Raw genomic sequence first — 14,603 nt, forward strand, 5'->3', positions numbered from 1 at the left:
TAAGCACTATATGGGGAAAAAAATTCTCATAGCTCAGCTAAATCAGTCACACTTAAATGTAAGTGAGAGTTTGGCCTCCTGGAGCAAAGAACAGAGGGAAGAACAGAAAATGAATCTGAAAGAGCAAATGTAAGATAGCGTATACAACACCTACCTCATATCACAAACAAAACTCATTCCAAGTATATTCTCAATCTAAACGTGATAGGTATGCAGACAATAACATAAAATATCTTCAATACCAGTGCAAGAAAAGATTCCTTAATGACCAGTTATGAAAAAAAAGACTGGAAAACTGGACTCTATTAAAATTAAGAACTCTTATTTCCTAAAAGACAATATTTAGAGAGTGAGAAATCAAATGTCAGAATGTGAGAAGATATTTGTGCTGGCTGGCAACCTTGGGAGGTTCCTGGGTATAATCTGAAACTGGCCCCCTGAACACAGAGGGCAGGGAGAGATGGAGGAGAGACAGGCCACTCCAGGTTGGTAGGCAGCAGGTTTAACAAACAAGGGAACTTACACATGAGGCTTGTCTTGGTAGGCCACAAGACTGGTAGATATCCACACTCATGTTCCAGAATCTTAAAAAGTTTATGTAGGACCTTAACGAGGCTCAGTCACATACTCAGTCCAGATGGTCTCAACACTTACTGTCTCAAGGCTGCCTCCTTGAAAGGGCTGCAGCTGTGAAAAAAGTGGGCAGAACATATTTTCCAAGGACAGGGAGGAGGCGAGGAACCTCTGATTGCCCCAGGTCAACTTGTAGGTCACGTGCTCTGGATGACGACTTGTGACACATGTAACTGACAAAGGTAAACATCCAAAATATACAAACACTCCTCCTAAAAGTAAGTTTTAAGAAATATAACCCAATAGAAAAATGTGTAAGATACTTGAACAGGCATTTCACAAATAAAAGGATATCAAAACATATCCAAAAACAATAAAAGTAATCAACTTTATTAGTAATCAGGAGAAATGCAAATTATTCCAAACCTGTAACATTACCCACTTAGTAGACACAATTCAATGTAATTTATGTACATAATCAACTGTCAATGTAAGGGTTTCCATATGAGTTTACAGCATATAAATTCAAATTGGAAAACTACATTCCTTTGCATGACCGATCTATTCAGGGGAGGTGAGATGGAACCTGGTCCCATCTCTTGGTAACTGGGCAATGGGGAGAGCCCAGTGAGCATATGAGAAGCCAATCCTAAGAAAGCAAAACAGACTTTTTTTTTAATATAAGCTCAAAATTATAGCTATATGGACTTGAGACTATGGCTTTCTTGTTATTTGATTCTCAGGATGACAAATTAGTCAAACCAAATATGAAATGACATTAATTATATAAAAAATATTTTATAAGCTTTGCTCATCTTCTCTACCAAGAGAAATCTATTCTTTTAAAGCTGAAATGGAATGCAATCTCCAAAGTGTCACTTTCTCTACATTCTGGAGACAGAATGAATTACTTCCTTCTCCACACTTTAACACTGCTAGAATAATATTTATCACAATGCATCATACATAATTATTTACAGGTCTGTCTGTCCCACTAGATAATGAGTTTCAAGAGGGCAAATGCTGTAGATTATTTGTGTTTTATCCCTAGTACTAGACAAATGTCTGGTTGCAAAATAGGCTTTAGTAAAAATGTGTTTGAAATAATAGTGAGCTATCTAAAAGAAGGTAATTCACAAGTCCAATGAAAAGGAAACATAATAGAAAGGCAGAGTCCATTAAATCTACTGAAAATCCTCTACTTTCTTTCTTTTAGACCCCATTACCATAGGCTTGGTTTAATATATAACTCAAATGCTACTTGCACTGTTAAGATGCTCCTGATTTTTCCAGGTTACAAATATCTGTTCCTTTCTCTGTAGCTCCAACACTTTTTACCTCTAATTTAAGTCTTCATTCATTTCCTCCTTTTTTAATTAAAAAAAAATTTTTGGAGGGATGATATCCCAACCTTATATACCTTTTAATATACAGTGTCTATCCACCATTGACCTGGCACATAATACATATTCAATGAATATTTGTTAATTAACAACTTATTAGGCTTGAAAATAATCAAAAGATTACAGAAAGTCTGTATTATTTTCAGTGTAACCAAGATGAAGGCCAGAGTGGTCTCAGGAGCCCTTTGTCTTCCTGATGAGTCCTTCTATTGTGTCCCACTGCTCTTTGGGGACCTAAGACAAAAAGAAAAAGTCAATTTAATGTGATTCTTGATATTCTTAAGGTTTAATATCCTACCTGCTAAAATTATATTTACAAAATGGCATTACCTTCCTTAGCCTGTTGAACTCCCCTGAAATAAGAGCTTCCTCTCCACCATCAAATCTAATGACCTGAAAAAAAAAAAATAATCCTTCTTAAAGTTTCTGAACCATTAGCCATTTTCTCATCCTAACTGGATGGAATGTCTTCCTGGCCCTTTCAGTCAAAGCCAAATTTTAAAGACAAAACTGATGATTAAACCTAAATTGATTTACTCTCTTTAGAATCTTCTTTCCCCCAACTCCACAATTTCAAATTCTACCCAATTTTAAAGAGCATCTTAAAGGCATGTCTATTAGGTTAATCTGCATTTAATAAAATTAATCTATCAATGAATAAATTCCACAGGTTAAACAATATGTATTAATATTTTGATATTATTTACAGCTAATTAAGTATTGTAAATCACATTTACATTCAAATTATCAGGACTGGTTCCACAATATGTCTCCCCACCCCAAATCCACCTCACCAAAAAAGTCAAGAGAAGCAATGCTTACTGCTCCGTTAATCCAAGAAGCAAAATCGCTACAAAGAAAAGCAGCAAGATTTGCGAGTTCTTCCACAGTTCCTAGCCGACCACAGGGAATTCTGTCAATCATATCTCTCTCAAATGCTCCAGTTGGGTCAAGACGGCTAAAGGCACCCTTAGAAATTAAGAAAATAGTTAAGCTACATTTTTTTAATTCAACCCCCTTTCCTATTTAAGAAACAAATTTGCATAAACTGGAATGTTACTATGGCAGGCTATTCACATTTTCAGCCTTGTAAGCAACAATTTTGCCAAATTCTTCCACATTCATATTAGCTCAAAACAAGTCATTTTACCTTATGTTAGCTTTAGAAAGAATCACTAGAAAATGCAACATTTTTACCTTAACAATTTCTTTACCTTTTTACCTTACAGTTTCTCCACCTGTAAAATTGAGGATACCTATATTAGCTACCTCACAAAATTGTCTTAAGTATCAAATGAAAAAACATATCTGAAAGTATTTGGAATATGTACAAGCTTAGTGAGGTAGAGGTACATAGTGGTACTATTGTTTGATTTGGTAAACACAGAAAAATGACTCCAGTTGGAAATATTTAATAAAAAATTCCTTCTCCTTTCTTCTCAAAATAGTAGGGAAGGAAGAAAACAACTATGTAGGAATATGAAATTCAAGTAGATCCCAGAGATAGAAAGCCATAACCAAATTTGCCAAACAATTCCTGCTTTCTATTAATGATGTGAAGGAACAAACATGAAGTATGTGCGTGCACTGATTAATAAAAAGTTAGATTTTTCTGTATGAATACCTACAGGTCTGAGTGAGAATTTTCTTTGATAAAACAGGTACAAGACGGAGCAAGCTCTCAGGAGTCCTTGTGAGCCCTCCGGCTCTCTCTGGGCAGATATAAAGCAGCAGAGACAAAGGATAACAACTGGCCCCAGTCCTGGCTCTATCAGTACTTGCTAGGGAGTTTCTAGACTTCGAATTTCCTTGAATCCCTTTAAAATTTCACACTTGTTCGTTGTATACAACTTATACCTCTACTGCAAGACTATAAGCTCCTTGATGGAAAGCACTCTGTCACAAATGCTTTTGCATCTTTCTTAGCACCTTACCTTTGTACACCATAGGCATTCAATAAATATGTCATATAAATAAATATAATGCAGGTGATCTTCCCTATATATTGAGGTCCAAAAAAGAAGTTACTGTGAGTTCTTTTCAGACAGTGCTTGGCACAGTGCCACCCTGAACCATGCATTTTAATATATGCTTTTGAGTTATTTTTCCATGAGTTTCATCAGACTCTTTTTTATTGAAATGTCAAAGAAGATATTCAATCAAGTTTTACTCACTCAGCTCATTTTTTCTTTCCATTTTCCACTCTTTAAACTACCAAATAAACTAATCCACCAATTCCAGGTTAAGATTAATAATCCAGACCTACCTACAACCCAAATGCTCCTTAACACTACTTTCAAATATGTGTATACAACTGAAACAAGGTAGTGGTTGGGACTGTAAATTCTTAGGCTACATGAAAACAAAAAGAAGTGAGAATGAAGTCATTCAGGGTAATGTGAGAAACCTGTGGACCTTCTGAGTGACATCTGCAAGAGTGTTAGTGATCATTATGAGCTGCAGTGAGTATCTGTAAGGATTATTGATTATAAGGTGGAATGCCTGCCATCAGAAGGATTTTTAACCAGAGAGAAGAGGAAGTTAAATGGCATGCATAACTGAGTGTTTGAAAGTGAAAAGGCACAGATATGAGTCAAAGAAAATACTCCCTATGGCGAGACCAAGCCTGTATGATATACTTCTAGAACATCTTTTAAACTAAAAATATAGCTATGTTTCCATGGTTTTAAAAAAGTTATGTCAATCAAAAATCTGGAGAAAATTATGAAACACAGGGCAATAAGAGATCATTGAAGCAAATGAGACAAAATGCCAAAACTGAAGGCACAAAAGATTCTAGAAAATTAAAACATTGAAATGGACCTTATGAAGAAGCTGCATAGAGGACATATTCCTGGCCACCTCCTTATTTCTTATGTTGGATAAGGACAAAACCCTCTCCTTACCACCAGGGCTCCAAACTAAGGCATCTCTGGAAGGTCCTGCACACAATACTCAGAATATATCTATCAGTGTTTCATCCTTACTACTCACAATGTGATAACAAGCAAACTAAAACTTACTTTGGTTTTTATAGGCCCTGGTTGAATCACATTGAATCGCATTCCGTATTTACTCCATTCAGCTGCAAGAGACCTAAAAATTAAATAAACAACAAAGATTCTAAAATATTATACCATATGTTAAAAATACTAATAAACAAGACTTACTGGGTGTTTACTACATGCAGAGACTGCAACCCCAACAAGTAGGTACTATTTTATTCCCCATATAACAAACAAGGAAATTGAGACACAGAAAGGTTAAATCATTTGCTCTGGGTCATTTGGCTAGTGAGTCAACCTCAAATGGCCCAGCTCCAGTCTGTCCCTTAAACATTCTGCTGTACTATCTATCATTACACGTTAGTGTCCTTAATCCCTATGCTATACTACCTACCATTTACATTCTAGAACCAAGTTCAATATCAATATACACTTTGAGAGTAAGTATCATAACTGAGCATAAAAAAGTAAGAGAATCATGTCACTCCTCCATATTTTCTGGAGTTAGTTCTGCATTTACAATGTCCAATATAACTTTACTATGGTACATTGGGTTACAATGTTTGCAACAACACAAGTACATTAATTGAATAAGACATGGATTACACAGATTTAAAATATTAACCACAACCATGTTTAATGAGGTTTTAATATAATTGTTAAACTGCACTCAAAAGGAAGTAGGAATTTAACAAATCTTACTAAATGCCCTGAAGCAATATATAATAATAGGAAACATGGAACCTTAAAGCAACCTGTTTTAAAAGCCTCTTTAAGAAGATAGTTCTAACTTTTATTATCTAAACTTATTTTAAGAATTTATACTCATATCTATATTTGTATATATATATATTTATACTTAATTTAGTTTCAAAAAATGACAAAATAACTTAAAAGAATACATATATAATGCAAATGAGGAAGGTAAAATCATTAAAAAGCAAAGAAGGAAGGCAGAGATGCAAGGATAAGGAAATATAAAGGGGTCAAGAATTAAGCTAACACCTAAATGCACTGTGACATTACATATATTTAAATAAGCAGGTCACAAATTTGCAGTTCCTCTTTCCATGACACTCTGCAAAAAAGGTAAGCCTAATCAGTTACACAATTTGCAGTACCTGTAAGCAAAAAGCAAGCTAATGTCCCAGGTAAAGTTGTTTCTGATAAAAAATCAGCAAGCCATTTCTTTCAAGAAGGCTATAAAAGGAAAATTGTACAATACAGTAATGACCTTAAGACACTATAGCCTTGGAATAGATATACAAAGGAATAAGTTTTGTGACACTATAAGATATCCATTAATATGGCCTTAAGAGCATCACTTCAAGGGCCAATTCAGTAAAACGTTTTCTATGGGACGGGGGCATGTACTCCAAATTCAGTCTGTTAATCTGACTTAAATCTTTGTGGGTGCACTTTAGAGAAATGGGTGGGCTGCATCTCTTTGGGCAAATCATACATAAAAATTGCTTCTCTGAGTGATGCTTTTGACAGAATTCATGACAATAGCTTCCTTAGGCTTGTAGTGCACCCACTTCAAATTGGTAGGGAAATAGTAACTTCCCTTAACAGAACTACTGAGCTGAGCAGAGTTTATAGCACCCTGTGAAAAACTGAGCAACCTGTTAAGGAAACCTGACTAGAGGAAATTCTATCCTATCTCTGCTCAGAGGCGCCCTGATAAGTTTGTTTCAGAGCTACTTCTCCTGAAGTTGGCTTATATTCTGAATAAATACTATAACATGATAAGGAATCCACCTCATTGGCTCGCTCTGCATGTTAAGATGTCAAGCACAATATACTCAAGATATGTTAACCATTATTGTTGTTCAATCAACAGATGTTCATTGTGTACTGATCCGTGCCAACACTCCCTAAGAAAGGCAGTCCCTGCTCTCAACAGAGGTCAGTTTAGTTGTATAGTGAACCAGTTACTATAGTGGGAATTGTGTAACAGGTACCATGACTACTTACAGGAAGAAGTGCCTAAGTCTACCAGGAGCAAGAGGGAAGTTTTCCTTGAGGAGGAGATGTTTGAGTTGACACTTGAAGGATGATTAGACGTTTGGTGTGGGAAGCAGGGGGAAAGAAAGAGTGGAGGATAGGAGATAAGAGGTGGTAGGAAGGAGAAAGAAGACAGACTTTTGATGCAATCCCTATGAAACTACCAGCAACATTCTTCAATGAACTGGAACAAGTAATTCAAAAATTCATATGGAAACACCAAAGACCCCGAATAGCCAAAGCAATCCTGAGAAAGAAGAATAAAGTAGGGGGATCTCACTCCCCAACTTCAAGCTCTACTATAAAGCCATAGTAATCAAGACAATTTGGTACTGGCACAAGAGCAGAGCCACAGACCAATGGAACAGACTAGAGAATCCAGACATTAACCCAGACATATATGGTCAATTAATATTTGATAAAGGAGCCATGGACATACAATGGCGAAATGACAGTCTCTTCAACAGGTGGTGCTGGCAAAACTGGACAGCTACATGTAGGAGAATGAAACTGGACCATTGTCTGATCCCATATACAAAAGTAAACTCAAAATGGATCAAAGACCTGAATGTAAGCCATGAAACCATTAAAATCTTGGAAGAAAACATAGGCAAAAACCTCTTAGACATAAACATGAGTGACCTCTTCTTGAACATATCTCCCCGGGCAAGGAAAACAACAGCAAAAATGAGTAAGTGGGACTATATTAAGCTGAAAAGCTTCTGTACAGCAAAAGACACCATCAATAGAACAAAAAGGTACCCTACAGTATGGGAGAATATATTTGAAAATGACACATCCGATAAAGGCTTGACGTCCAGAATATATAAAGAGCTCACACGCCTCAACAAACAAAAAACAAATAACCCAATTAAAAAATGGGCAGAGGAACTGAACAGACAGTTCTCCAAAAAAGAAATACAGATGGCCAACAGACACATGAAAAGATGCTCCACATCGCTAATTAACAGAGAAATGCAAATTAAAACTACAATGAGGTATCACCTCACATCAGTAAGGATGGCTGCCATCCAAAAGACAAACAACAAATGTTGGCGAGGCTGTGGAGAAAGGGGAACCCTCCTACACTGCTGGTGGGAATGTAAGTTAGTTCAACCATTGTGGAAAGCAGTATGGAGGTACATCAAAATGCTCAAAACAGACTTACCATTTGACCCAGGAATTCCACTCCTAGGAATTTACCCTAAGAATGCAGCAATCAAGTTTGAGAAAGACAGATGCACCCCTATGTTTATCGCAGCACTATTTACAATAGCCAAGAATTGGAAGCAACCTAAATGTCCATCGATAGATGAATGGATAAAGAAGATGTGGTACATATACACAATGGAATACTACTCAGCCATAAGAAAAGGGCAAATCCAACCATTTGCAGCAACATGGATGGAGCTGGAGGGTATTATGCTCAGTGAAACAAGCCAAGCGGAGAAAGAGAAATACCAAATGATTTCACTTACCTGTGGAATATAAGAACAAAGGAAAAGCTGAAGGAACAAAACAGCAGCAGAATCACAGAACTCAAGAATGGACTAACAGGTACCAAAGGGAAAGGGACTGGGGAGGATGGGTGGGTAGGGAGGGATAAGGCAGGGGGAGAAGAAGGGGGGTATTAAGATTAACATGCATGGGGGGGTAGGAGAAAAGGGAGGGCTGTACAACACAGAGAAGGCAAGTAGTGATTCTACAACATTTTGCTATGCTGATGGACAGTGACTGTAAAGAGGTTTATAGGGGAGACATGGTATAGGGGAGAGCCTAGTAAACATAATATTCGTCATGTAAGTGTAGATTAGTGATACCAAAAACAAAGCAAAACAAAACCAAACAAAAAAAAAAAGAAGAGGGCAGTTCCTGTGTGGTAACCTCCAATGAGGTCTACACAAGGGTATAAAGGGCATATAAAAGTGTAGGCAAAGGGTCTGTTTGTGTTTATACAGAGGATCAAAGCCTAATTGGGCTACCCTGAAAATGAACTAAGATACGATATGAAAGAGGACTTCCAACATCAGCATTCTCTGGAAGACTCATGCCAGAAGATGATCATCAAAAAACCCCAACAAAGATCCACGCACTGCTACAGGTGTAGATGCACTCATCCCACCAGTTCCTGGACTTGCCATGGGAATGAGGAAGGAGATATCTAAGCTGGCCTGTGCATACAGTAAAACAACAAATTTGACTGGATCTATACTGTTGGAACTCAACCAAGAATTAGGAAAAGTGCAAATTGTAGCGCTCCAAAATCTTACAACTACAGACTATTTACTGTTAAAAGAACATAAGGGATGTGAACATTCCCCAGGAATGGGTTGTTTTAATTTGTCTGATTTCTCTCAGACTGTTCAAGTTCAGTTGGACAATATCCACCATATCATAGATAAGTTTTCACAAATGCCTAAGGTGCCTAACTGGTTTTCTTGGTTTCACTGGAGATGGCTGGTAATTACAGATATGCTTTGGTTATGTAACTATACTCCTATTATGTTAATGTGTGTGCGCAATTTAAGTAGTAGCTTAAAACCTATACATGCTGAAGTTACTCTACAAGAAGATATGTCAAAGAAATAATCAATCTTCCCATGTTTTCTTCCGCCTGCTACTTCTATAGCTTTTCTTCTTCCTTCCTAATTACAACCCTTAAATAGAATTCGTGCCTCATATCAAATTTACCGAGTATCATAATTCTTCCAAGTGGTAAAGATACCTCAAGACAAATGCTGGGCAAAGAAGCTACAGGGCATAAATATGCAAAGAAGTAAAAAGCTAACCTTTTCAAACAATAAGGCTTCCCTCTCACTTACCAACTTCACATTTCCCTGTATGGCCCCGGAAGATGACTGGTTAGCCAGAGACGGGTAAGATTCCTCAAGGGAGGAACAACCTAAGACAGGCACAGTCACAGGGGGGCCATCAGGTGAGAAATTGGGGATCAACAGAGGTGAGGCTTAGAACCTCACACCCCCTGTTCTGAGAGAAATCTTCTGCATATGTGGATGTTTTATTGCCCTTGTCTAGCTTGGATTAACACATAGTCTACAGGCACACACCTGATCATCTACATTTGCTCTCTTACAACACTAAACTATGTTTTCTACCTTTATCTTGTATCTACCTACCACTTCAGCATTTTATTAAAAAGAATAATAATAAAGAGAGAAATGTGGTATCCACATATAAATCAAGTATAAAAATCAAATGAGTATTCATATTTGAACTGACTGTTTATAGTTCATAATGCATGAACAAAACCGAAAGTTTCTGTGATGACTGCCCTTGTACTGTTCACTATGTAACTTATTCATTGTGTAAGAATTTGTTCTCCATGTAAGAACCTGTTTGTTATGCCTCAGAAGATTGGAGACTGATGAAAATTAGGCTTGGGGTGGATTAATGATTGTGCATTGAGCATTGACTCCCCTATACAGAATTTTATTGTCGTTAACAACCATTTGATCAATAAATATGAGAGATGCCCTCACAAAAACAAAAAAACAAAAAAAACGGGACAGATTTCCAATGGTAAAATAAATAAGTAACCGGGATGTAATGTATAGCATAAGGAATATAGTCAAGATATTGTAACAAGCATAAGGAATATAGTCAAGATATTGTAACAGCTTGGTAGGGTGATAGCTGGAACCTAGAATTATGTATATAAATGTTCTACCACTGTGTTGTACACTTGAAACTAATGTAATGTAATACTGTGCATCAACTACCCTTCAATAAAAAATAATTATTTAAAAAAAAAAAAAAAAAGAAAGAAGACAGACTTGGCATATGGGCAATATGAATAAAGGAAAAAGGCAAAAACAACACGCAGTATTTGAAGACTACAAGGTCTTATCTGGTATGAGTGTATACCATAACATATGAGAAAAGGGATGATGGGACCTCAGGCTGGACAAGAGGTATACATTTATTGAGCATCTACTATGTGCGATATACTAGGCAGTAACACAAAAAAACACAAAATCACAATCCTTAAAGGACATGAAATTGAAACCTCTAACAAGATTCAAAGGTCCCAACAAAACAAATACTGATTATGTAATTCATGCCAAAATAGTCAAGTTCCAGTCCCATAAGTATTTCCAAAACCAACTGACCTTTAAAAAGGTAATTATATCTATTCAGACTAAGATTCAACTTGTGAGTAAAGTAATAAAAAAACATTTTTATCTCAAAAAGTGTTTATTACTGATTTAAATGTTGACTTAAATGTTCCAAGAACTCTGAGACTACTGGGAAAAGAGACACAGCTCAGCAAGCACAAAGCTGTGTACCAGATCCTGCTGAACATGTGTGTACAGAGATGAGTAAGATACAGTCACTTCCCTTACAGAATTTACATTCTAAGGAGGAGGTCAGATAGCTTTAGTGATGTGTTAAAAAGCAGTTCATTATGCCCTTCTCTGTGCCCCTACTATATTGATACATGACTTTCACTTTAGAATCTGTAACACTGAATAGGATTTATTTGTGTGTTAGTGTTCTCAGTAATTGGAATAAACAAAGTTTTAAAGGTGCAAAGTAGAGAGTGATTAAGTCTGTTCTAGAAAAATGAGAGAAAACATCCCAGAAAAGGTGATACAATGGGGACTTTGGAAGTTGGCAAACTATCACAGCAAATTCTCTCGGCAGCATAGCCCAAGCAGAAATATATGAGAATGCACGGCACATTTAAGGAAATATGCAGCAATTCAATGGGAACTACAGCACTGGAATAATGGCATTAAAATATAAGCTCAGGTGAGGATGAGGACTGTTCTGCCTGTACCACTATCCTAACCCTGGTGCCTAGAACAGTACCAGGCACACAATAAATATTTATCCAATAAATCGATGAATTAAACAAAGGCCAAGGACAAGCCTATTTAGAATGCCATACTGAGTTTTGGCTTTTACTCTAAAGAGAAATTTTAAAAAATGATCTAAGGTTTTAAGCTAGGGAGTATCATAAGCAGATATAAACTTTAAAAAAGATGATTCTGCTGGAAATATGAATAAAAAATGAAGTGGGAAGAGAGTGGTAGCATAGAAATATATCAGAGTTATTACAGTAAGCCATGATGAGAAGCTACATTACCACAGAGACAGTGGGAAAGGCCAACTCAAAAAGCAATCATATGCTGCTGAGAAAAGGCCACAAGACCTGGCAAGGGGCCACCACTGGTCTATGTTAGTCCTGTTAGTCTTGAACAGTAGGTACAAGGATGAAGGTGTGTTTAATAGAGATCAGGGATGGTAACTCACAAAGATATGTGGGAGAGCAAAAAATGGTTAGAGTCCTGCACTATCTAATATGATAGCCACTGGCCACATATGGCTATTCAATTTTGATTTTACAATAATTAAAATTAAATACAATTTAGTTTCCCAGTCACAGTAGCCACAATTCAAGCATTCACTGGCCACATGCGGCAATTGGGTAGTGCAGATCTATAGACTATTTCCATCACTGCCAAAAGTTCTATTGGATGATGCTAAATAGACACAGAGGACTCAACAAGGAGATTGAATATCTTTCTCCAGCTGATCCCAAATTAATCTTTGTTTTATGTTTCTCTGGACAGAGACTAGAAAGCAGGAATCTAGTTCCCTGAGTGACCAGAGGACATCATTTATTGTCAGCACCTTAACAGCGCAGTACTCACTTGCTCATGGCTTCCACTCCTGCTTTGGCAGAAGCACTTGGTACTACAAAACCTGACCCAGTCTCTGCATAGATGGTTGTAATAGCAAGAAACGCTGCTCCTGAAATTTTTAAAGGATAAAGCAATTAATGTACAGCTAAATAAATTCACACCAGGAAAACATGATTGACAAGAATGGGATCTGATTCAAGAGGGTATAACAAAAACCAAAGCCTTTGTTAGAACTTCAGAAACCCTAAATTAATGAGAGAGTAATCTCACAAAATGCTACATCTCACTAGTAATCTTGTGGTCATTCAGGATGAGCCAGTCAGCATTTACTTGGAAGTCTATACCAGGTGAGTTAATACCAAGACCCAAATCAGAGGCATGGTCCTATAATCCCCTGCATAATCAGATGGACAGAATTAATGTTAACTAAGAAGTTAAATAAAAATAAACCAGAATCAAAAACAAATTAGCAGGGACTTCTGCCTCCAGCCATGAAGGACTTGCCCTTCTCCCTTCAACCTCAAGGAAACTGTATAAGATACATGATACAGTTACTTTCAGGTACTGTACAGCAGGCAAGGATGGACAGTGATCTCTGAGAGAAGAAAAACAAATGAGCCCTAAGATCACCCCAGACTTTTACCTAAAAATACTATATATAATAAGTAATAGTGTGTAATATATACACACTAAATACTATACTGTATACTATAGTATATACTGTATGCAAGCACCTACTATGTACTATAGCATATACTATCTACTATATACATATACTACATAGACTGTGGCATAAAGAGGAGTACAAGCAAAACATGGCAATCTGACTGAGTTGAGGAGGGAGAGATCAGAGTTTGGAGAGACTGGAGAAGTTGGAATTTGTGAGGAAAGTTCCCCAAAGGAGGAAAGTATGCAGAGATAAATCTCCATAAATCTGCAGTGTCTCATTGACTCTGTGGCCAAATACCAAGCTGAACATATTTAGTGTGAGATTCCATGAAACCAGGAAAAGAATAGCTGTAAGATGAACAATTTCCAGAGCTGAAATGGGACTGGGAGATTAGTGAGTTCTAAGCAGCTCCACTGAATATCCATGGCTTTCAAAGGAAAATTCAGAGGGTTCAGAGCAGGAGGGTTAAATTGGCCCCAAAGTGAAAGCTACTCCAGACTCACCCAAATAAAGCTTAAAGATGAACACTGAAATGATTGAGCTGATCCACAAGTAACTTACCTGCTTGCCAAAATAAAACTCAACACACTTCCAAGGAAAATTTGTATATACACACACACACGTGCACACACACACTCAACATTAACATTCACAGTACACAATAAAAATTATTACACTTAAAAAGACACACAAACAAGGAGAAAAGTCAGTTAATAGAAATAGTCTCAAAAATGACAGAAAAAATAGAATTAGAAGACAAAGACCTTTAAAATGATATTACAATTATGCCAAAAGACTTCAAGGAAAATGAGTATAATGAGAAAATTGAAAAATACAAAAATAGAACCAAATAGCTAAAGCTAAAAAAAATGCAATATCTGAAGTGAAAAATTAAATGAATGTGCTTAGTTGTAAAAGAAAAGATCCATGCTCTTAAAGACACAGCAATATCAACAATTCATATGAAGGACAGGGGACAAAAAGTTGAGAGGGGAACAAAAAGCAACACAGACTCAGTGAGCTATACAGAATGCTATCTAGCATGCTTACATAATAACTGGTGTCCCAGAAGGATGGTGCAGAAAATCACTTGAAGAAATAAAGACTGAAAAATTTCCAAATTTGGTAAAAGCTATCTATAATCTATAGATAGATCCAGGGAGTTAAACAAATCCCAAATAGGATAAACACAAAGAAAACCATACCAAGGCATATCATAATCAATCACTCAAAAACAGCGATAAAGAGAAAACCCTAATAGCAACAAGAAGAAAAA

At 36.7% G+C, this 14,603-nt stretch overlaps 1 protein-coding gene across 1 annotated transcript in view; it reads right to left on the reverse strand.

The window, feature by feature from the left end:
* Positions 1 to 942: 942 nt before the first annotated feature.
* Positions 943 to 14,603, reverse strand: part of DECR1 (2,4-dienoyl-CoA reductase 1) — a 41,266-nt gene continuing 27,605 nt past the window's right edge. Inside the window, exons 6-10 of the mRNA XM_036932678.2 lie at positions 12,667 to 12,766; positions 5,000 to 5,072; positions 2,799 to 2,945; positions 2,307 to 2,369; positions 943 to 2,210 (exon numbers count right to left, since the gene is read on the reverse strand). Of these exons, the coding sequence (XP_036788573.1) occupies positions 2,151 to 2,210; positions 2,307 to 2,369; positions 2,799 to 2,945; positions 5,000 to 5,072; positions 12,667 to 12,766 (443 nt within the window). The 3' untranslated portion in view covers positions 943 to 2,150. The remainder of the gene's footprint in view (positions 2,211 to 2,306; positions 2,370 to 2,798; positions 2,946 to 4,999; positions 5,073 to 12,666; positions 12,767 to 14,603) is intronic.

Source organism: Manis pentadactyla, chromosome 3 (assembly GCF_030020395.1).
Source record: "Manis pentadactyla isolate mManPen7 chromosome 3, mManPen7.hap1, whole genome shotgun sequence".
Taxonomy (NCBI): domain Eukaryota; kingdom Metazoa; phylum Chordata; class Mammalia; order Pholidota; family Manidae; genus Manis; species Manis pentadactyla.